Here is a 25,412-nt window from a genome sequence, read left to right on the forward strand (position 1 = left end):
ACGAGAATAATTCTCAGTGATGAAGAAAATTTGTCGTTTATACCCACAAACAAGTGTTTAATATAATTCATTTTTTTTCTCAGGTGACCATTTATTCCTGGCTGTCAAAAAACAGGCTGGTATCCTGCAACGATACGAGCATTTCCCTATTGCCGATCTACTATCATCGGAGTGTCCGGCTGGTGATGATGGTATTTATAAGTTGCCTGATGGTTATAGCCAAGATGAGAAGGACAAGATGTTGTTGTTTGATAGTGACCACAAAGTGAGTATCATAAATATACGAAAATATTGTGTCTTATAAATATTTATGTAATATTCTTAAGTTTTACAAGTTTATGTATTGTAGAGGGTGGTGTGCAGTGTAGTATCCAGCCCATTCAAATTTTACATATACATCACACATTGTATAGAACATATGCATTGCACACTTTTCAGATCAATTTCAGAATGACAAATATTGTGTTTCAAAGAATGCAATTCCGAATCCGGCATACACATGTACGTGGTCATATTAAGTTCAAAATGCACATCATATCAGACATATAAAACCAGAATTTGTTTCATCATGACTCCATCATGCTACCATTGACAGTTCAGAAAATCAGGAAAATACGTTTTCCATTGTTACACAGTGCAGTTGGTCACAATGTAATTCGTAGCATCTTCATATCCTTGCATACTTTTGTAAGATATCTCTGGGAGTCAGCACTGCAGTGTATGTCTACTCAACTTGTGAACAACATAGGCTAACAGACTCACAAACAACTTGTTATGAAATCACACCCCCTATTCTGTGATACGAAATACTCAGTACCTAGCATTCATGGAACTCACCTGGGGAACTTGAAACTTGCTTATAACCTTATTTTCTTTTATCTTTGTCACAGGTTTGGGGAGTTATTATTGTTCATACACGAAAGTCACGTTCAAGCACTCACACACAATAAGCACACTGTGGTACATTATATCATATTTATATACATAAAGCAAGAAAACAAAATTAACATACATAATGGTTATATTTCTGAATTATGGATTTAATATGCATATTGTTCATTTAAATACAATTGTACTCTCACACTCTACAGCCGTCTGGCTTTAGAAATAATTGCCCAAAGAACGTCACATTAATTATCAGTACTAAGTTCTTCCCACATTGCAAACCAAATTAATCTGTACAAATTCAATAATTACCCGGCCGGCCACGCTACCGTAACCAACAACTGATCATGCGTTATTTTACAATTACATAAATACAATTTACAATAAAATTACACAGAAACGCTATACACCACCACATACGGCTCAACACTGGACGGTTAATGTGCGTGGTCCCACACAGTTAGCGACAACTAGTGCGACGTAAACAGCTGTCTCTCTCTCTCTCCAACGTTTCCTGTATTGACCTTGCTAATATCAACTGCAGATATCCGCTCGTCACGTGCGTACATTCGCCATACAGTAGTTGATCTAGAGAAATGTAGACCCGACAGCAAGTTCCAATCTGAACCCCAGCATCTACAGCGTGCCCCAGTAAATCCTGCAGAAACCACCACACCTCAGCTAGGTTGTTTGTCAGTTACAACACAATGCGTTTCACACGACTTGCACAGGCTTCAGTTCATAACTTGATAACTGCCTGCATCGCATGGCTATGATTGCAAACCACTACCTGCTGCACATGATATTTAGTGTGCTCACTCGTCGCTGGTCCCCTGGCAAGTGACTAGCCAAAAGTCCGTCTTTCCTGTCTCGATGTACGAGCCCAGGTGGCCATTTGCTCAGCCAATCAAATTACATTACTACTCCACCAGGTGCTATTTAACTTAGCACAAGAACGACTGCCACCAAAATGTGACAATCGTCTGCTTTGGTAGATGTACATAATGAGTGAGTGACTTGCGAAGTATATTATACATCCCAAAAATCGGTAACTTAATGGGTAATCAAACTTAATTGTTAATTTTGTTACTGCTGCTCGTTCTAAATTGTTCAGTCGTTAATTGGTATAATTTTTTTTACACATCTGTAGGAAAGTAGGAAACTATCTGCCCATGCTTTGATTGGTGATATCAAATCACCAAGTGGTAGATATTTCAGAATCAGTCCACTTTTGATAGAATGCTATCAATCTATTGTGACTCGGGAAAACAAGGACAGAAAGGAAAACGGTAAGATAATTTCTTTCTTGGTACTTACTGTAAAAATCATAATTGAGGCCGCAGCTCTAATAGAAGCCGGAACCCTAACGTGAGACATTGTTTCTTGTTAGTTGTTTTCGAATAATAAACTGAGCATTGAAGAAGAATTTATCACTTTTTTACGATGATAACAGCTTATTGTTGAAACGAGGTTTACCCATTCAAACACCAGCAATTATAAACATCGTACTCTTGAATAGACGTCAATGACTACGGGAAAATCTACATTAGACTCTAATCTAGGCATCAACGAAAAATTACGCCATTCAACTTTGGAAATTCATGAGGTACTTTGTGGGAAAAGTAATGACAGATTAGCTGCACAATATGAATTTGATTGTACCTCCTAAATTAAACTAGATTTGTAAACGTTAGACTCTCTTTGAGCAGGAGGCTTCGTTTATTTTTGAAAGTCGCTTACAATAAGTTGTTTCACATCAGGAAATAAGGCTGGCCTTAGGTTAAAATTTTGTTGTGTGAACAAAAACCTTAAGTCATGACTGGTAAAGGTGCCAGGGCTGACCCTAATTTCAACCTTCAAATTACAGTATGAAACAAGCACCAGAGTATGTAATTACCAGGATGTTTACTTTTAATATATCATATTTCATTTGCCAAAACAGTATCATTTGAACGCATTTTTATCATAAATTTGAATGAGTGATTGTCCGTAGGCGTCCGTGTCATCTTTTTAGCTTTGCTGTCAACTGGAGCTTATCATATGAGTTATTGTAAGTCGTCGTCCGTGCCAATGTTTCACTTTTTCGACTTCTTGAAAACTACAGGTCTGAATGCTTTGATACTTGGTGTATATGTACCTTGGGTTGACCTCTCTTAGATTTGTTCATCTTATGATGATATCTTCGATTTTCTAATTGACTCCCGTGTGCGAAGCACAAAAGGGAGTCTTTGCAGTTACCCTGTCTGTATGTCTGTATGTATGTATGTATGTATGTCACTTTTTTTGTTCCACCGTTATCTCAAGAACCACTAATCAAATTTTGGTGAAACTTGGTACATAGATGCTCTGGGATAATGCGCAGAGTTGATTAGGTTTTGGTAAAAATCTATGAATATTAATTACCTAATTTGCATGATAATTAACTGATTTTAAGCTGTTCTATGACTGTTCCACTGATTTTTGAAGAACCACTCATTGGATTTCAATGAAACTTGGCACATGGATGCTCTGAACTAATGCGCAGATTTGATTAGTTTTGGGTAAAAATCTGTTAATATTATTAATTACCTAATTTACATAATGATTAATCAATTTTCGGCTTTTCCACTGATATCTCAAGTACTAATCATAACATTTCAATAAAACTTGGAACACTGCACATACCTGATAGTTTTTAGGGTAATATCAGTACATATTAATTACCTAATTTGCATAATTAATTAATTTTCAGCTTTTGATATTTCGAGTAGTAATGATCACATTTCAATGAAACTTGGTACATAGTTACTTGAGGACTGTGCAGAGACCTAATTAGTTTTTGGGTAAATATTTGTGCATATTAATCACCTTATTAGCATAATTAGTTAATTTTCAGCTTTTCACCTGATATCTCAAGTACTAATCATCACATTTCAATGAGACTTGCTACATGGATATTCTAGAACTATGCAGAGACCTGATTAATTTTGGGATAAATAATTGTGCCTATTAATTACCTAATTTGCATAACTAGTTAATTTTTTGCTGTTCTATGATGTCTAAAAACTACTCATTGGATTTCAATGAAACTTTTAAAAAGTACCCATCACATTTCAATGAACCTAAGACTATGCACCATATTAGTTTTTGGTAAATATTTATGCTTCTTAATCACCTAATTAACCTAATTAATTAATACTGATATCTCAAGTATTGATCATCACATTTGAATAAAACTTGGTACATAAATGCTCTAGGACAATAGACAGTCTGATTAATTTTGGGTTAAAATCTGTTCATATTAATTCTCTAATTAGTATAATAATTAATATTTTTTTGGTTCTAATCACATTTCAATGAAACTTGTACATTGTGCAGATCTTATTAGTTTTACACTTAAATCTGTTCATATTAGTTACCTTATTTGCATAATTAGTTTTCAGCTATTCCATCAATATCTCAAGTATAAGTAATTTTGAATTAATTTTTAATGTGTCTCCAAAACTCTCAGCACACGGGAGTTTTTTCGGCAGAGCTCCAGAAGGAGTACCTACACTTTATGCAAATTTTTTAAAATTATGCTAATTTATTCATGACGTAGCAGTTTCTGTGCTCATGAATATTCATTAATTTGTGGCTCAATACATTTTAAAAGGGGCGATATATTATTTTTGGGGGAAGAGTTAGAAAGGGGGATTAGCAATCCTTAGGGGGTCAATACAAAAGAAGGGACCCATTTGGCCATGCTCCTCGTGTCTGTTGTTCCACGTGACCTACAGCTGTCAACTGTGTTCGTTCTTCGACGACTTCGACTGGCTTCCATGTGGGGTAGTATTCTTGTGTTCTGTTTGACTTGAGTTTTTGAATCCGCTGTTTATGTTTTTAACGTCTTTCATGTCTTTTGTAGGAGTGTCCAATCCGTGATTCGAACTTGCGATCTTTGAGTTCCCAGCGCACTGTCTTGTCCTCTGTACCACGAGTGTCTTCACACAGGAGTTAGGATTTAAGTCCTATTCATAGGAGCACTGTCTTCACTAGCATTCAAAAATCTAACTAAACATACTGGATTCGAACCAGCGATCGCTCACATTGCTGACATAGTACAAATCAACTGAGCTATGTGGGTAGTAATGCAAATTAAATAATTTGTTGTCATATTTAGCTTTATTGCCAAATGGCGTTTGCGAGAAAAAGATGGGCAGGCAAGGTCATACCTGACCCGACCCTAACCCTAATGTCAAGACACGTTCCTGTTAATAATTCCGTTGCCCATACCTGACCCGACCCTTACCCTAATGCCAAGACACGTTCCTGTTAATAATTCCGTTGCCCATACCTGACCCGACCCTAACCCTAATGCCAAGACACGTTCCTGTTAATAATTCCGTTGCTCATACCTGACCCGACCCTAACCCTAATGCCAAGACACGTTCCTGTTAATAATTCCGTTGCCCATACCTGACCCGACCCTAAACCTAATGCCAAGACACGTTCTTGTTTATAATTGCTCAATAATGATACTCTGTTGTGCACTGTCTGCGGGTAAGGTGCATTGATGTCAACTGATTAAACAAGTCGCATTTAAGTAATTTCCACTATTAACAAGTGGTTAAATTGTGACAATAAATGTGTGGACAAATATTTTAGACTTATTTTGGTGTAGACAGCTCTCGTTTAATTATTTTACACCATTCCAAGTTGTTAAATTGAGAGAATAAATGTATGGACAAATATTTTAGACTTATTTTGGTGTAGACAGCTCTCGTTTAATTATTTTACACCATTACAAGTTGTTAAATTGAGAGAATAAGTGTGCGGACAAATATTTTAGACTTATTTTGGTGTAGACAGCTCTCGTTTGATTAATTCCCACAATTACAAGTTGTTAAATTGAGAGAATAAATGTGCGGACAAATATTTTAGACTTATTTTGGTGTAGACAGCTCTCGTTTAATTATTTTACACCATTACAAGTTGTTAAATTGAGAGAATAAATGTGCGGACAAATATTTTAGACTTATTTTGGTGTAGACAACTCTCGTTTAATTATTTTACACCATTACAAGTTGTTAAATTGAGAGAATAAATGTGCAGACAAATATTTTAGACTTATTTTGGTGTAGACAGCTCTCGTTTAATTATTTTACACCATTACAAGTTGTTAAATTGAGAGAATAAATGTGCGGACAAATATTTTAGACTTATTTTGGTGTAGACAGCTCTCGTTTAATTATTTTACACCATTACAAGTTGTTAAATTGAGAGAATAAATGTGCGGACAAATATTTTAGACTTATTTTGGTGTAGACAGCTCTCGTTTAATTATTTTACACCATTACAAGTTGTTAAATTGAGAGAATAAATGTGCAGACAAATATTTTAGACTTATTTTGGTGTAGACAGCTCTCGTTTAATTATTTTACACCATTACAAGTTGTTAAATTGAGAGAATAAATGTGCGGACAAATATTTTAGACTTATTTTGGTGTAGACAACTCTCGTTTAATTATTTTACACCATTACAAGTTGTTAAATTGAGAGAATAAATGTATGGACAAGTATTTGAAACTTATTTTGGTGTAGACAACTCTCATTTGATTAATTCCAACAATTACAAGTTCTTAAACTGACAGAATGAATGTATGGACAAATATTGACCATTATATTTGTGAGTAAATACCTGTTGTTTAATTAATTTCCACCTCTACAAGGTTGAGAGAATAAATGTGTCGACAAATATTTGATACTTATTTAGGTGTAAGAACTCGTGTTTGACCAACTTCCACCATTGCAAGTTGTTAAAATAATGAAATAAATATACTGGTATCATTGGATATTTGATTTAATTGTGAAACTTTCTAACAAAATGTTAACTGCTGGCTTCGAACCCTCAATCAACAATTCCGCAGACACGGTATAAATTCAACAACACCACAGAAGATATTCGTCTGTTGCCTGAATTGTTTTCGTAATATAGGGAACGCCATCGACACTTTAACAAAACTTACCTTGACTTGGGTCTTGTTTATCTCTTGTCACAATCTGGAAACTGTTGAACAAATTGCGCGTCGTCCAGTTTAAGACGTTAGTTATTTTATTATTTATTCATTCAGTTTTGTATGGTGGAGTTTTGTGAGGTTTATTATTTTTTTGCGACGTTCTTTGTTTACTTGTTTACGGTTTGAGAGATTTCAGTTTATTTGATTTACGTTTTTACGGTAGCTCTGAGCGGGACTCGAACCCACTGTCTTTTCAAGCTAATTTTGTTTTATTTTGATGGCACGCTTGTGTACCACGCCACGACGTTGGTCGTTAAGTGGTGTTCATTTTTCTAACTACTCCAGTGTTCCGATGAGTTGAACGGAAAAGCCAAAACGATTGCTGGTTTCTGATTGCTTCGGTTCTGGTGAGTGTGTATCTAGTGTGATTCGAACCAATGTCGTTTGTATTGGGCGTTTTTTTATTTCCCATGTTAGCTACGCCGTAATATGCAACCACTTCCCCGTTTTATTGTGATTTTGAGTGTTTAATGATGTCTTCCTCACGCGTCACGCCATGACCCAGTTTCAACCACACGGCCATTTTGCAACACAGTTCGTGACCCTCGGCGTCACCCGACTGATGTTCTCTTCAACTGTTAAGCTAGTAGGATTTATTACCGTTATTATCATTATATTGTCACGTGATTTGTTTTACCTTATGTGTAATGTCTTAAGTATCTTTATTGTAATTTGTATATACCAATTCGTATATACCGAGGAAACGACCCCGATTGAAGGTCATGTATTTTATGACGTCACCAATTCGTGTGTAGGTACTGCTTCTAGATCTGTGCCTTTTTTTCTAAGCTTTCTTTGATTTTGATGAATATTTTTGTCATTTTTGGTAAAAAGTGATATTTTCGACTTCTTGTTAAAAACCGCAAGTCCGATTGCTTTTATATTACGTATATATGTACTACATGTGGAACTCTTTCAGATTTGTTAATTTCATGGTGATATCTTCAATTATTTAATTTTAATGATTATTTTTGTCTTTTTAAAGTGATATTTTTGAATTCTTGTTGAAAACGGCAAGTCCCATTGCATTGATACTATACATATTGTACATTTTCTAATGATATCTTCTGTTCTTTAATTGAAATGTGCATTGCTAACAGCGGAGCTATCTTAGCCAACAGGTTGCTTGTTACTTAATCGACTTCTTCTTTAAAACTACAATTCTTATTGTTTTGATACTATACATATAGATACAATGTACCTCATTCATTTTGTGATATCTTCAATTTTCTAATTTTGATGAATATTTTTGTAATTTTTGGTAAAAAGTGATATTTTGATTTCTTGTTAAAAACAGCTATGATACTATACATATAGGTATCTCAGATTTGCTTATTTTCTAATGATATCTTCAGTTCTTTAATTGAAATGTACATTGCTAACAGCAGAGCTATCTCAGTTGAGAGGCTGCTTGTATGTTTTCAGATTGTTCTGAACAACATTTTTTATGTGTTTTCATATTCTGTATATTCCAAATCCAGTGACACTGCTTTTTACGGACTTGGTTTCCAGGTTATTTACCATATTTATCCGGGTATGAGCGCAGGGTCCTGAACATGGAAAATTGAGAAAAAATAGAGGTGGGCGTATGCCAAGACATCCCCTCCAAAAAAAAAAAAAAAAATTTACAATGCGCAGATCGAACTGCGGCAGGGAATAGAATGGCAAATGAAAACATGCTACAGAAATAAACGAACAATATGCGACATTAAAAGTATAACAAAAATAATTTATTGCTTATAATGTGACAAATAAACCAGAAATAATAAAAATTGACAGTGAGAAATTATTTCTCCACCGACAAACACGCTCAATACGCGTGAACTCAAAGTGAACTATAATGTCTGGGGTTAAACTGCGTAAAATTATTTCCGGTTTTGACAAATTATGGATCAACTGTCATACAAGATCAATAATATTTTACAAATTTACACAGTAAAAATTAGTTTATTGACATCTTCGTCGATGTCGTCGCACACAATTTGGACTTCGCACTTTTATTCCACGGATTTTGCTGTCTGCTAACTTGGCACTTTCAATTCATGTCTAATCACAATAAAGAATAAAAAAAAATGGGGTCACTCCACTATGTTAGTCAATTTATGTACCAGGTGACAGTTCTGGACATTGAATGTCATTGTTGTCTATCCTGAATTTTTTTATGTACATCTTTCTATCATAAAACAAAAACAATCATCTATAAGAACCTTAACCTAACCAAAATCGCATCCCTTACTGAATAAAACTCGGGCAATGGATTTAGCCTTCCCATTGAGTCTGTGGCAGACTCGCCCAGGGTAAGGATCAACTCTTTTGAATGTTCAACCCAAGGTAGGATTTGAACTTGGGTCTACCGATCATGAGTCTGATGCAACAAACTCTGTTATCGGTGAAAAATAACTAATTGTTTTGCCCGATATGATTGTGCTTTTTCATTATAATTATAAGTTTCAAGCTGAATTTATTCCAGCACATACTAATATGTAGTATTTGTGATTTTGTACCTGGTAACAAAGTTTGCATTGTTGTTGTCTTTTTATCAGTCTCCCTAAATTGTTTGGATGTACGTCTCTCACCATAGGAAATATTGATCTGCTTTTAACTAAAATCAATATTACAATCTGTCAGTATCGATCAAAGTTGATTAATTATGTATATCATGAACTCTGCTGACAACATGTGTTCTCAAATTTGTTTGGATCTAGGTGTCAATGGTTTCTCAGTTTGAAATTTCTCTTTTAAAAAGGAAACTCAATTAAAATGCATAGTTTCCAAGTAAATCTACCAAATTTGACGTGTTTGTTATTATCTATAGATCCGTTTATAAACATAATCATCGACCGTGCTTACCTGACCAATGATGACCAGGTAGTGATTCCCGACACTGATCCACGCTACAACCATCATGTGACCGGCCGAGCTATGCAGATTCGTTACAATCAATCCAGCGGTTTAGATGCCAGTGTATACACTCCATATAAATTGATCAAAAGAGCTATTCATAAGTGTGGATCTCATTTCACAGTAAAAGGTTACAGTATTGGAGCAGGTAAGTCGCATGCCATCTTCATTACTCTATGTTTCGTTAATAAATCTGTGATCCCCCAAAAAAGTTTGACCTTTTGTGACCTACACTTAATAATTTGTTTCTAATAGGTCTGTACCAAGATAGCGTATACATTGACATGCGTGACAATTTTGATGCGTGGGTGGAGTCTGATCAAGTTTTGCCGAACGGAGAAACAGAGGAAGAATTCAGAAACAAAATGGAATTGTGGCTGCAAAAATCAGTCGGTGAGTGAAATTTGCCATAGGATATTTGTCTAGTATATTTATTATAATTATTATAACACAAATTGCTAATATTTGGATTATGTGTTACTTCAGTCAACATCCACAAAGTCGACACAGCGGAGCTGTTAATATTACTGATTGTCTGTCGTAGCCGTCGTCGTCGACGGCGTCAACTTTACAATTTCAACTTCTTCTTCGAAACCGCAGGTCAGAATGTTTTCAAATTTGATATGCAAGTACCTTGGATGGTTCTTTCTCAGATTTGTTCATTTCATGTCAAAATTTCAAATTCTCTATTTTTGGTGAATATTTTTGTCATTTTTGGTAAAAAGTGATATTTTCAACTTCTTGTAAAAAACCGCAAGTCCAATTACATTGATATTACATATATAGATACTATATGTGGACCTCTCTCAGATTTGTTCATTTCGTAATGATATCTAATTCTCTAATTTTGATGATTATTTTTGTCATTTTTGGTGAAAAGTGATATTTTTGAATTCTTGTTAAAACAGCAAGTCCCATTGCTTTGATACTATACATATTGTTCATTTTCTAATGATATCTTCTGTTCTTTAATTGAAATGTGCATTGCTAACAGCGGAGCTATCTCAGCCGACTGGCTGCTTGTTTCCATATGGGTATACGATTATAATTATACACTTTCAATTCCACAATTTTTTCTCACAAACATTTTCATTATCACAGAGGGCCGTGTTATTGATCCTGACAACCCGGCGCGTGCCTGCCTATTCTCTGTACAACCCCAGAGACAATCACCAGATTACGAGCATGTCCATCCCGAGCCAGTCCGGCGACGTCGAGCTGCAGGTGTGGATCCTGATTCCTGCCAGCCAAGATCTGACACTCCATTTTGTTCTATTACCAAGAAACACAGAGATAAGCAGGTATATTGTCATATTTTTTTCACAAAAATAAATCTGCTATTAACAACATGTGTACCATAGTTACCTTAAAAACAGACCCAGCATGCATTATCCCCTGATTTTTCACATCTAAGTGCCCAGATGTAAATGCCAGCTTCTGTCGGTGTTCTGTGATTTCCTCGTTATAATAACTGACACATCATTTACAGGTTAAGATCATCTGGGAGCAGGTCACTCGGAAACATCTGTATCATGACAAGGATGAGGTTAAAGAAGCCCTGGATAATTGTTTTGGAGCTTGTGGTACTTGTCAACAAGGTAAAATGTTAATTGCAGCATATTTGCTACTGTCTATCTAGAGGGGAGAGCATAGATTAGTATGCATTCATAGTTTATAGCACTATTTTTATCTGATAATGTTCTATACATATATGTATATGTGTTAATATGACATTTTAGTCATTCTATCTGTGATCAGTTTGTGTACTCTGAAACTCAATCTCCAAACAATATTGGATCTATTTTCTTACTGTACTTGACCAACTTTTAGCACCCGTGCTTTTGAGTTTTTGAAGGTTTCCATTTTTGGGGTCAAGTTCAACTTAGCGGTCATCCCTTTCGAAAAACGCCCTTAAGTTTTGAACCTCAAGTCATAAAGTCTGGTCATTGGACATCATTTATCTTAATTACTACAGTGTCCATTGTGAATGTCTTTAATGGAATGTGAACAGGTTAACTCTGCTGATGTATAGGTGACCTGTTGACAACCTGGAAAGAGGATAAATACTTCTCCCATAGTTTACCATTAAAAATTGCAAAACAGAGTTTTGCAATAAAATCTCACTATTTTTAGCTCTGTTGTCGACTTTGTCGAGCGGAGCTTATCATATGAGTGATTGTCTGCCGTCGTCGTATGTGTCAATGTTATAATTTTTCGACTTCTTCTTGAAAACTATAAGCCTGAATGCTTTGATACTTGGTGTATATGTACCTTGAGTAGACCTCTCTCAGATTTGTTCATTTTGGAATGATATCTTCAATTCTCTAATTTTGGTGAATATTTTTGTCATTTTTGGTAAAAAGTGATAATTTTGACTTCTTTGAAGTATGATTGTTTTGATACTATACATATTGTTCATTTTCTAATGATATCTTCAGTTCTTTAATTGTAATGTGCATTGCTAACAGCGGAGCTATCTCAGCCGACAGACTGCTTGTTTTTAGCCTTCGCAGACGAAGTCTGCCGAAGGCTTATAGATTGGGTTCTGTCCGTCCGTCCGTCTGTCCGTCCGTCCGTTCGTCCGTCTTTTGCCTCCTATAACTTTGATATGCTCTGTCCAATTTTTTTCCAAATTGGTGCAAATGTATATCTCAATGCCATACATATGCACGCCAAGTATTTTTTTGATTCGCCAAAGTTTCATTGTGTTTTTCTGTGATTTTCAACATTTTACTAGTACAAATGCCGAAATTTGCCGGAAAAGTCCGAGTTTTAACGACATCTCGCAAGAGAACTGGCATACCGTATTGCGCATGCGCCAGTCCAACCGCTGAGGAAATCGTCGGCGATTTCGTCTGAGGATATTTTATTCCGGACTGTATCTTTCTTTGCACAAGGCTTACATAGATTAAATTCTATCTCAAAGGTAAGAAACTGTGCCAATGGTATTTATTATGAACTTTGATTTATCCTTTTGTGTCCTGACTTTAGTGAGAAACTAGCGATCGCACAGTGTCACATTTTGCCAGAAAAATAGTCCTGCTATTAGTTCAAGAACTGGTTATGAAACGTGTAAATCGAAAGTCTATCTCGTCATTTAGGAGGCTTGGGAATAACGTTTGGCATATAAAATACTGGAATAATAAAAACGTAAAAGTTTAGAACACGCTGATCGTGATTCTGTTATGTACGATTGCTATTTCCGTTGTTCATTGGCAACTGTAGCAGATTGAAACTTTGTTTCGTGACGACACATTAGACTAGAGTTATCGAGAAAACACAAGTCAAGTTCGGCCAACCGTGACTGCTTGAAAGCAATGATGAAATTGAAAAGTACTTTAATTCAATATCAATGAATCTATCATCACTTTTAAATTACCTTTGAAGTAAATATGATATCCGAGTGCGTTATTGCATTCGTGACCGGGACTTCCATGCTCCATGCGGTGTTGGAAGTTTATCGGTAAATCGAACCTCTGTCAACAGAGACACATTTTCCCAATCAGCTATTTATTTCGGTACAGAAGTCAGGGTGGCAATTTCAATGTTTAGCTACCATAATTTATCTCCATTATGAGCAGGAAAATAAATTACTGACCTCGATTGAGATGGATTTAACGGCGGCCATGTTTTTAAGGGATATGTGAAATAATATTAGGGAGGGGGTCAAATTCACGTAATCCTCAATTTTAATGATGTTGACTTAATATTAAAATTTTTTTTTTTCAAAACTTCGGATATTATTTTATATAATATTTTAATACAACTACAATATGTTAATTAGTATGCAAATTAATATGCAAATTAGCCAATCTGAGACAATGCAATCCAGTTCAAAGGAAATTTGACATACACTTAGGTTACATGATCACTACCTCTGCTGATTAGTTTTTTATGCACTTCTATCTGCTTTTATATTAAATATATTTTTTTGTATTTTTCTCAATAGTTTTTTTTTATTACTTTTGATAGCTTGGCATCCATTTGGTTCAGCTCAAGTGAAATTTTCGGCACAAGTACTCTGGCTTTTTGCACATTCTTAATATTTTATTTTTGCAGAATCCTGTGAATATTAATTTGACAACTTTGTAGAGTGGAAACTATTGAATTAGTTCATCCCAGACTTTGGTAGAACATGTTTAAAATAGTACAGTGTGAACTGCAATTTCTTTCTGGCTGGTATAAATTTATTAAGTAATATTTTTTCATACTAAAAAGACTCAAATATCTTTTTTAATTAAATCTTACAGCCAATGGGAGCACATATGCTACAACCTCTGCTTACTTTGGACTAAATGTTTTTTTTTTCAGGTGCAGAGCCAGATTTTTTTCTCAGAAAGCAAAGGCACTGGAACTACATGTATTACAAAAACATACCGGTGCTATTCACTGCGTGTCTGACAATTGTATAAAGTTTCGCAGGTCCTCTTTTTTTTTACTTTGAGAAGTTCTGTCAACCAAAGCATAAATATGTGTTTTCTCTGCACATAAAATTTCACACGATTTGTTAATATTAATGTATGATAATAAAAACTTGATAATATTCTTCTGGATTTTTGTATGAGAAGTAATCTTGTCCTTATTAGAGATATTGAAACTAATCCAGGGCCACAAACTAGTTTATCCAAACAGACACAAACACTGACTCTACATATTTGCAGATCTGATTTGTATACTTCCTTGTCATTTTACCTGTTGTACTGGTTTGGTGCTATCTGGTTTCCTTGCTGAGAATAATGCTGACCTGGATGGAGAGTGCTATAAACTTGAAAATGCCATAGAAATCATGTTTGCCAATTTATGTCCATGCAACTTTAGAATGACAACTAGCGAAGGCAGTGTCATTCATGACTTGTTTTATATAAATCAGTGTAAACAGATGTAGTACCTATTTAAACATTGCCATCATCAATTTTAGGAAATTCTCAGACTTGACCTGTACTCTGAGTACATTATTGCAGGTCAAATCATGAAGAAATGCATTATTTCAGAAATTACTTTGCATCAAGATGTTGAGTACAATCAAAAACATATGACGATGAAGATAATGATTTAGATTTTGACTTAATAACTGTTTTTCAACAGACCCTAATGATTTTTACATTTTTAATGTAATGTAAGTGTACTTATTTTTTGTAAACATTCCTGTTTTTTCATTCTAAAAGTGTTGTGAAAATCAGTGACAACACAACTCATTTCACAATTTTTATTTTCCCCAAAGAGATGTAATAATTAATTTCCTCCTAGTCTAGCATATGGTGAACGAAGCTTGGCATTTGTATAATTTTGCAAGAAAGTAGCTTGACTAAACTAAAAAACATTTTTTAAGCTGTATACCTTAAGTGCTTTGTCAAACAAGTGTGATAGTTATGTCTGGAGTTAATGAAGGTTTTTCATCAATTTAGTGTGCTTGTATCATTGATTTTGTTTATATGTGAGGGAAAAATAATGTCTTTCTTCATGTCATTGTCGTATTTTTCTTGAAAATTGCTACAATAACAGATAAATTTTATCCGATAATTTTAAAACCTAGAAATCTTATTATTCAATTTAAAATCTCAACCAAGTCCGATTTTTGTGGGTTTATTTCATTATCCATTCTAACACTAATTCTTAAGCGTAATTTTTATTTCATAGTGATGCTGCTTACTCACTATGAAATTTAAATAAATTATTATTATTATTATTATTATTATTATTATATATTGGTAAATCAAGTTATGATTTGTACTGTACTTAGGTGATATCTGGTGGGATAAAATTGAGAATTGTGACAATTTCCTCCACTGGGTTCCTTTCGATTTTTACGAGCAGCATGACGAGGTTGCTTTCTATGTGAGAACCAACACCAATCTGAAACCAGCCGCATGCAGAGGTCATTGCATCGATAAATCCCCACTATTTTCACTTGTTGGTGAGTATAGTAGCATAATGTTGTTTTGTTTGTGTGTGCTCGTGCATGCTAATGAGCTGATTTGCATACGCCAGGAGCGACTTCATTGTTGGAAGCCTGGACTTAAAATAGGAACTAGAGAAAATTCCCATATTCTCCAAATCATTAACTAATCATTAAATTTCCACAAAACCCAGATAAAAATATATGGTCATCAAACTACTTTTCACACAAAACACAGGTCAAACTATGGAAATGGAGCTTATTTACCATTGGTTTCTATGGTACACCAATCATCTCTCAAAATTTTGTTTGGTTACGTGTGGACATTTTGATTCTGTTATTTACTCGGGATGAACCCCGATGTTGCAATACTGAAATAATCCATATTTCTTTTGAGTACTAGTTTTCCAAACGGCAAAAATGTGATCGTCAAGTCGTGAAACCTGGTCATTGAACATCGTTTTACTTTCCCGAACAATCATGTCCATTGAGTCTATCGTGACTTAGGTGTGAACGAGCAAACTATTCTTTGACATGACTTGTTGGTGGCCGTGAAAGGTTTAAATACTTCTCCCACCCTCAGTTTACCTTTCGAAAATTGCGAATCAACATCTTTTAGGAAAAAAATCTTGTTTTTTTTGTCGAAATCAGTGTTAACAGATCGCATTTTAATATCATGGTAATTCACTTCCGCATTGCGTTGAAAAAATTACTTAGTCAATAATTGGAAAACTTCGTCTGTATGACACATCATTTTCATTGGTTAACGAAAGACGTGCCTGTTAGGTCAAAGGAAGTTGTTCAGGTCAAATCATGATGAAAAACACCATGGCGAAAATAGCTTTGTATCGAGAGTTTGTTTACGATCGAAAACATTCCACAACGAAGATAATGATAAAGATCTTGCCTTCAACCGTTTTCCCACAGACCCTACCCATTGTTGCACCATAAATTCAGATGGTATGTAAACCGTATTGTAATAAAATTTGTTTGTTTCTTCATTGTAAAAAGTGTCGTTGAAATCAATGACGACTCGTTTCACATTTTTTTCCGGCACTGTGAACGAAAAATGTAATTTAGATAATTTTTTGAGGTTGGGAAGATGGTTACAATTTCAAACCCACCAACAAATTTTCTTTTCTGAGGTCGTCCTCGAGTATAAGCCCACCCTCTAATTTTTCCCGATTTTACATGTTCAGGGCCCTGGGCTTATACTCGGGGAAGTATGGTAATAATGTTTTAACATGGCTTCCTATTGAAATTGTTCCAAAAAAGTTCATTTTTGCTTCGTTTACGCAGTTTTCCTCCAAACAAATATTTCATACTGGGATAAAAACCCCAACAAAGTGATGACAATCAATAATTATGTGACACTTATGTTGCCCTTATTTATTAGCTCTGCTGTTGACTTTGTCGAGCAAAGCTTTACATATGAGTGATTGTTTGTCGTCATCCATGTCAACTTTTTACTTTTTTGACTTCTTCTTCAAAACTACAAATCCTGTTGCTTTGATACTTGGTGTATATGTACCTTGGGCAAACCTATCTCGGATTTGTTCATTTCGTGATGATATCTTCAATTCTCTAATTTTGATGAATGTTTTTGTCATTTTTGATAAAAAGTGATATTTTCGAGTTCTTGTTAAAAACCATAAGTCTGATTGCTTTGATGTTATACATGTATGTACCTCAGATAGACCTCTCTCAGATGTGTTCATTTTCTTATGGTATCTTCAGTTCTTTATTTGAAACGTGCATTGCTAACAGCAGAGCTATGTCAGCCGAGAGGCTGCTTGTTAGGTTGAATACCAACAATCTACCTTAAAATAAGCACAGACGGATTCTCAATAAAGAATAACATCTGAAAATAATATTTTTGACCAATTTCCCTGTTTTGCTATATTATCAAACAAAAAAATAATTTAATAAGACAAAAATACATTATTTTCTCCTCCATGCAGCTCCATCCGTTGAACAGTTGTACAGACCAAAAGAAGACAGAAGTGTAAAAGAACCGCTTTACTCCGTGGCAAATAACCCCCTGCCGGTGTATGACCTGCTGTATAAGTTGTACGGTTTAACTGCTACTGGTTTAGTCAGGGTATATGTCAAAGATGAAACTGAACTCACTACTCTTAGGGGTCCTCTGCAGGTGAGGTTACTCTATATCAGTGATTGGTTGGTCATTCTCAATGGGAATGTAATCCAGTATTTGATTGGCTACTCGTTGCTATGTAAGAGGTGTTTACTTGACCAAAAGAAATTATGTTCAATAAAAAGTGGGCAATTATGTGTTATTAAAGTTATTATTTTTCCTAATTAGAAATGGGGATTTAAATATATATTCTCATGACAAATGAAGTCTATGGACCCCCCCCCCCCCTAATTCTGTCGAATATAGCCTTTTGGTTAGTAATTTTTAAAAGCATTATAAGCCAAAATAATTTGTCACAGTGAAAGTGGGTTTGGAGTGAGTATGGAGAAGTGGGTACATAAAAGGACAGCTGGTTCGCAGTAACTTTTTTCATGAATATCACCCGTTTAGTAAAAGTGGCTGATTTGCTCACCGAATATAACCAGCTGATTTGTTACTTTTACCGCAATATTGAGTTGTCCGTCTTTTCCACTCTTAGATGGCTATGATCTACAACAAAGATGTCACTCGTATAGAGTTTTATGTGGAAAATGAAAAGTCTGTAGAACCTGTAATCAGTGACCTAGAAGACATGCTGCTGGAATGGACTAAATCTACCTGCACTGATCATACTAGAGAATCTGTTCCTCCATTTACTGTGGAACTCATGCCAACAGGTGAGACCATTTTGAAATGATCACCAATTTATATGACTGTGGAATACTTTATTATCACTGGAATTAATTTTCGCTGAAAATGGAATTTTGGGCATTTTGTATGGAATTGATTTCCACTGTTTTTGATGAGTTTAATGTGAAGTATAGAAAAAAAAGTATATTCGCAGGATTTTATTTTCATGGAATCATCCCTTCAGGGAAAATAGCGAAAATAAAGTATTTTACAGTATACAAGTTCTCTTCAGCATAATTAATGTGTACACCCCCACCACCCCACCCCCCCTCACCCGCAATTCATTCAGTCTATACCTTTTGTCAAGGTCAAGATTATGGCTAAATCCTGACAGTTTACTCTGCATCCTTAGATATATGATAGTTTGAAGCTAGCTTTAGGCAAGGGCAATAGACACTGTATTTTATAGTGTTAGACCAGCAGCTGATGAGCTGATAAATGTTAGTTACCTTTGGACTATACTCTATCTTATCTAATCAAGTAACTATGAGGAAGGGGCAAGACAATGGAGTTCGGTATAGGTCAGTTTACAATTGAGTTCAGCTTTGCAGGCTAATTTATACCTGGGGTCTTGAGTTTCTAATGTTCACATTGGAGTAGCAGGCGTCTTGAATCCTGAAGCAATTTTTTTTTTATTATCCTTCATACATTGCAGGTATAAATAAAAGAAGTGCAGAGCACAATTTGAGAGAAGAGTTATTGGCCAAGCGTAGGAACTGGGAAAAGGATTGGTTAGCGTCGCATACATTCCTGTAAACGTGTATTAAAACTACATGTACTAATTTTACTAATTACTCAGAACTATTTACACAGATTTTATGCTAATGTTTTTAACAAAAATGAATTTGCAATGTAATATACTGTAGGTATTTTTATTCAAGAAGAACTTCTAGTAAGTTGTTTCATTGCTAAGATTAAGTGTCTTCCAAACTCACACATGTAGATTGTACAGAACATCTTATTATATAAATGGTATTAGATAACTAATAATAACCCATCTTGTAAATTTGCTTTTTAGTTTTGAACTATTTCCATCAATTGTCCTGCCAAACATTTTTGTCACTATCATGCCAGAGTCAAAAGCCAATTGTTCTGTATGTTATCACAATTATCTCAAAAGCCCAGGTGTGTCATTGCTGCTTAAATCCACCCACATGTGAACTTATACTACTTGTACTTGTCCCAAATACATGGATGTACATCTGATTTTATTTAAATAATAACTTCTGTTTGTGAGGGCAATAGCACGATTTGTTACCTGCTCAAGGGATGGTGGTCATTACCATAATATTATGATCATGACCAAATGATTTTTTGGAGAGGTATAGAAGTGTGTATATTGGGCTCCATCAACTTGTAATTATAATTATTTTGACATGTTTTGTTTTTTTCTCAGACCGTCCATACAACATTTTAGGATTAAGTAATAAAAAAGCCATTGAAAATAAGTCTTGGAAATAACAAACTAAAATCATTTTTTTAAGAGGCATGAGCTGTTTCTTTTTGACAGTTTTTTTTTTTCTATCAATACTGAACCAAAATAATTTGTTACCAAACAAGTAAAAACATTATAACGATTTACACCATGTTTATTTGTTTGGTACCAAAAAAGTCAGTTTGGCTTATTTCAATAGTTTGAAAAAAAAATGAGGAAAAACATTGCTCTGAGCCCATTAAACTGTTTGTGAACTGGGGCCAGTTTACTTGATTCAGACATAATTGTTATTTGGCATGTGATGTGACCTTGGTACAAACTTAATGTTCATACCTCTACAGAATAGAATAGAATAGAATAATGCTTTATTAATACCGTAAAGAAAGAGTTAACATTTCCTTTTAGGTTTTCAGATTAATAAAGTATATGTAAAATATATCAAGCTCTGTCTGCATTATAAGGCTTGTTAACATATTTTTTCTTTAAATAATGTACAAGATGGTCTACATTTGAAGCTTATATAATTGAAATGTCTTTCATTCCCTTTACGTTGATATAATAGCATTTCCAAGTCAAAAAATTAAAGGTGTAATATGGGTGAGTGTAATTTTTAGTATCATTATTTGATACTGGATACTGACAGATACTTTGGACTATGATTTATCATATTAAAAAACACATATTTTAGTATTCATTCAATGAAAAATTTAGATTCTCTAATACCCATATGCACTGGTTGTTTTGGTAGGTACATGTACAATAACAGTCGCTACACATTTGTTTTAGTTAGTTGCAAACTAAACATTTTTGGTTTATGATGAATCGTAATCTAATTTGTCTACATTATAGAGCATCGAACAACAATATTAAAGAAATATGTTTTCATCCATATTGCATCTTTCAGATAGATTGGCAACACACCAGGTACAGCCACTCCTCAGTGCTGTTTACACTTGCAATTGAGTTAGAGGGAATATATGGTTGTAAACACACACATGTAAATGTCATATGGCTATATGCAGAGTGATGTTTATAATGTGTTACAAAGTCTTGATCAAAACGTATTTTTTTTAAATGCACAGATCATGAGGAGCTGCATGCCAACAATTTAGACACTGCTATATTGGCCATTTAGGTGAAACATGAACAAGAGAACATTTCTTGTGAATATTTTGACATGCCTTCTATCCTAAATGATTTCATTCAATCAAACATCTTGTGTAGTCAGCTGTGATTGGCTGCTGTGCAAAGATCAAAGGTCATATGATAAAGTAAATGTGAGACATTTCATAATTGGAAATTTTAATTAGTTGCACGTGTATTTTAGTTTGCTTGCACTCAAAACTGTTTTTAACTGATTTTATTTTTTAATATTTTTGTTTTCTTAATTTTCGTATTAAAAAAAAATACATTTTAATATTCAAGAAATATTGTATTTACAATGCCTGGTGTATTAAAACTATTCTGCAATGAAATTGATTGATTGCTTGAATTTCTTTGAGAAATGGATGAAAACAGTTTTACACTAACTAAACATACAAAATTAGTTACAACAACTATGCAAGATGACATCAGGGTGGTTGCCGTGGTTAGTTGTATGAGATACAATCAGCATATTATTTAATCAAGATTATGTATGTTACAGCAAAATAATATTTCTATAAAATTGGGCAATATTGATTAAAAGCTTTAAAACTGAGCTCTACAGTCATTCCTGGTTCAGCATCTTGAAAATAAAGTGTTGGTTCAAATGGCACCTAATCCAGGTTTTGTCTAGTCAAAGTGACATCTACGAATTGTATTATTCCCATATGTTAGAAAATTGTATAATCCAGAAATAAACCATATTCATACTAAGTTTGAATAAAATCAGCAGAGTGCATGACCAAAAAATGATAAAAAAAACAACATTCAACCTCAGACTAGTAATACTAGTCTGAGATTCACCCTAGTCTTGTCTTGTACCAAATTTGTAAAAATTATTTCTAAGAAAAGGGGACTTGAAGAAATAATTGCTGTCATTCACTTATTTTTAATCATATGGCAGAACTAAGCACCATGAGTGATGTTCATGCCAAGCTTGAATGAAATCTGCATAGGATTGCTTGAGAAACATGTTTCTCATGATGATGACATATTCGATTTTTTTTATTTTATTTTTATTGACGGAAATGGCTGCCAGTTGGCTAAATTTCATCGAAATCCCGAAATAATGGACAATTAAACCCATTATGTTTCATACTTCGTTCAATTGAGACTAATTCGTGTTTCAAGGGACCTGGGATAGTATATATAACATCTATGATAGCCATAAATAAACGCATGAAGGAACTGAACAAGCACATATGGATAAGCATCAATGGGTAAATAAATACAGTATAGTGACATTCATTTATGACTTTTGCAAAATTTTAATAGTTACATCTTTATTACTTAACTTATCTACATATAATACTTTACTTTACTTACAATGATGTTAAAGCTGGGGAGTCGTCACCTGCGCATGCGCCGGATAGTTATTGTGTGTAATTGTTTACAAACAAGCGTCTACCCATGAGCCTTTGCGGTTTAGCGTGTGTTATTGTCGCTTGGGACTCGATTCCCGCGCGTGCGCAGGTGACGACCCTTCCGCTTTAACGTACGATAGTTATGTTATTTTTTAAATAACAAGCTGTTATTAATATTTCTACTCGAACCCATCGTGTTCAGATTACGGTATATTCTTTAACAGAACCTATCACATTTCCTCTACTGTAACAACAATTATGTTCGTACGTTTAGTCGTCATTTACATAGTGACGTGATAATGTTGCAATTCGTCATGGTAATGATGACAGGTACAGTCATTGTTCATTTGAAACGTTATTTTAAAATTGAATGTCTGGTTATGATGTATGTCTTCTCTTTCTCTTATGGGCACAATCACCATTGTCGAATAAAACTCAACACACGAGAAACTTAATCCCAACCTCCAACCATCATTTCCGTATCTGTCGGCCACGACGGTTTTACACTTAGAGCGCTACCACAACGATCTGTATACAGATGTATCCAGTAATGACAATGACGGCGATCGCCATCGCGATTAAAGTCGTGGTATCCATAAAAACTGTGAGGCATAGAACGGTCAGAGTTCTCTGTCGTTTCTCCATCGACTTTTTTAAAATAGGGCAGTCCGTATCGGTGACAGTGGTAGGGGTGTCCAAATTGTCGATGTTTTTCATTATTCCTGACGTTATTTACTTCGCCCGTCTCTGGGTGAATTTCCTTGTAATTCTCTCTAATCTCAGCCTGTGGTGGCCGATAACACAGGTGGCGTTCCCCTCCACCGTTCTTCACGGCACCGTCTTGTCCGTTATCTCGTGCGTTTGACAGCGAAGGCGGTGGGAACCTGTGACAACCCCACCTGCGTCTTCGTTCGCCGGCGCCAATGTGTTGTCCGTCTTCTTTTCCTACAGCTTGTTCGGTAGTTTTTGAATAATATTCCACATTGACATTCATTTCAATACCCTTGGCTGGACGTACTAGATCCTTGGTGTTCTTTAAGTCTGTCATCGTATTAACGCTGTACGGCAAATATTGAATACAAATCTGTGCTTTGAAACAGACGAATGGCCTCTTTATATTCGCTAATGGTGATGAAATGTTCTCCGGTTATTTCTATACGTTTGTATGATGCAAATTTGTGCCGTAGTTTCGTTGTTGTCGTTGTTGTTATTAACATTAGTCCCCGGCATTAGTCATACACGTTGTAACGTTCAGTCAGCATTGAATCATCGGGGCTTTTACTGCCGGTCGGTGCTATAAATAGAAACATGATGTCATCAACGGGGCTTTTTATTTTGACACATAGCAGTACACACTGACATCACTTGAACTCAAATGAAGGCGTAATAATGCGAATGATTTTATCTGAAATAAACGAGCAACTAGACTTCATTTACGTACCCCCAGGGGGGGGTGTACGGATATGCGCCGCCCTAATTGTAAGATTTATGCATTTTTTTTTGGCGAAACACGCAACCTTTTTGGCCTAGGTTCCAACTGACTGCGGAGCACACCCACTCAAAATCAAGGTGAGTACACCCCGGTAGGAAAACTGGAAATAATTCGTGGATTATTTGCACTTTACATTGCTTCTTTATCGATATCAAAAACCTGAAAACTGGGTGAGCTCTGCATTTGATGGTTAACAAGTCGTTGTCAACCATTGTGGTTCGACACGCGAAGAGTAATAACCTGATTTGCCAACGTGTCGTCATTTTAAATTTTCCCTTAGTATTTTTATGGTCCCTGATGTCAACTTGAACACATATCGACACGGGGGGGGGGTCCTTGCAAAACATCAAACAATTGAATGTGCACTTCTTCAAATTTCTGTGCGAGTTGAAAAATTCACATATCACGTAATTCCCCCATCCCCAAAATTTCAATTGGTTGCCCAAGTATAATGGCTTTAGCATAATATAGGCACAGACTCTCACGATAATACTGAATATATATAAATATCCACAAATTGATGATGTAATTAATATTGTATTCTCACAGATGAAGAAAACGTGAAAAAAACTTTAATACTAATGATATCAACGATTGTTCACCTTATTTAACAATCAGGAATGCACATAAGAACAACTCGCGGAAAGCACAGCAGCCATGTGATGTAAAAATAAAACCTGGCGAATTAATACAAATAAAGAAATGCAAGAAGAAACGAAAACTGGTCACGAAATGTAAAGAACAATACCAGAGTGACTTTTCAAACGTAGCTATATTTTTGTTAAAAAGAACACGACGCACGATTAATTTGGTTAAATTGTATCTTTATGATTCTACAACATATATTCGCAAGTAAATGTACAAGATTTGAAATATATTTAGACACTTCTAATTTAGACAGCTAAATCGGTATCTAGATTTTCTATCACTTAATCCTGAATGAACTTATTTGTCCTCCAGTCGTAGTTATAAATTCGTATGTATACTAGTTGTACACTGAACATATGACAACACACTTGGTGACCAGTTGTCGACTGATTCCATTGGCACGTATTGGTTGCAATAGCATTATTTGTTTTCACGACTCGTAATAACTGACTGACTCAGCAATACCATAACACAATTCCCAAAGTCTCTCGCACGAGCGGCTTTTCGGGTGCCCAAAGTCACAGTCATTGTGATAGCGTCACAGTCATAGCGGTTGTTGTGATTTAATAATTAAGTGTATTTAGGACATTCTGTATACGGAAACATAGGTTGCATAAAGCTATTCATGTCGCCCCAACACATTTCGGAAAGTTGACCTGGCCCTTAAGAGGGCATTATAGTATGGATCTCGTGCAATAACACATATTTACTTATTACTACTAAACAAGATGGGTGGATTTGTTTTCACACTTCCTTTAGTACTAAGCACAGGACGAAAAATAAACA

At 35.0% G+C, this 25,412-nt stretch overlaps 1 protein-coding gene and 1 long non-coding RNA gene across 2 annotated transcripts in view; both read left to right on the top strand.

The window, feature by feature from the left end:
* The window catches only part of LOC102808574 (uncharacterized), a 33,576-nt gene extending 12,122 nt beyond the window's left edge, over window positions 1-21,454 (top strand). Inside the window, exons 9-18 of the mRNA XM_085502252.1 lie at window positions 84-265; window positions 2,036-2,174; window positions 9,739-9,972; window positions 10,080-10,217; window positions 10,926-11,125; window positions 11,314-11,422; window positions 15,565-15,738; window positions 17,682-17,872; window positions 18,354-18,531; window positions 19,200-21,454. Coding sequence (XP_085358378.1) covers window positions 84-265; window positions 2,036-2,174; window positions 9,739-9,972; window positions 10,080-10,217; window positions 10,926-11,125; window positions 11,314-11,422; window positions 15,565-15,738; window positions 17,682-17,872; window positions 18,354-18,531; window positions 19,200-19,300 — 1,646 coding nt within the window. The 3' untranslated portion in view covers window positions 19,301-21,454. The remainder of the gene's footprint in view (window positions 1-83; window positions 266-2,035; window positions 2,175-9,738; window positions 9,973-10,079; window positions 10,218-10,925; window positions 11,126-11,313; window positions 11,423-15,564; window positions 15,739-17,681; window positions 17,873-18,353; window positions 18,532-19,199) is intronic.
* LOC146739339 (uncharacterized) lies at window positions 12,606-14,369 on the top strand. The gene is made up of 2 exons (XR_014930156.1): window positions 12,606-12,750; window positions 14,136-14,369. It is a non-coding gene; the product is annotated as an uncharacterized LOC146739339 (long non-coding RNA).
* Window positions 21,455-25,412: the final 3,958 nt, after the last annotated feature.

Source organism: Saccoglossus kowalevskii, chromosome 8 (assembly GCF_978046115.1).
Source record: "Saccoglossus kowalevskii chromosome 8, keSacKowa6.1, whole genome shotgun sequence".
Lineage (NCBI taxonomy): Eukaryota > Metazoa > Hemichordata > Enteropneusta > Harrimaniidae > Saccoglossus > Saccoglossus kowalevskii.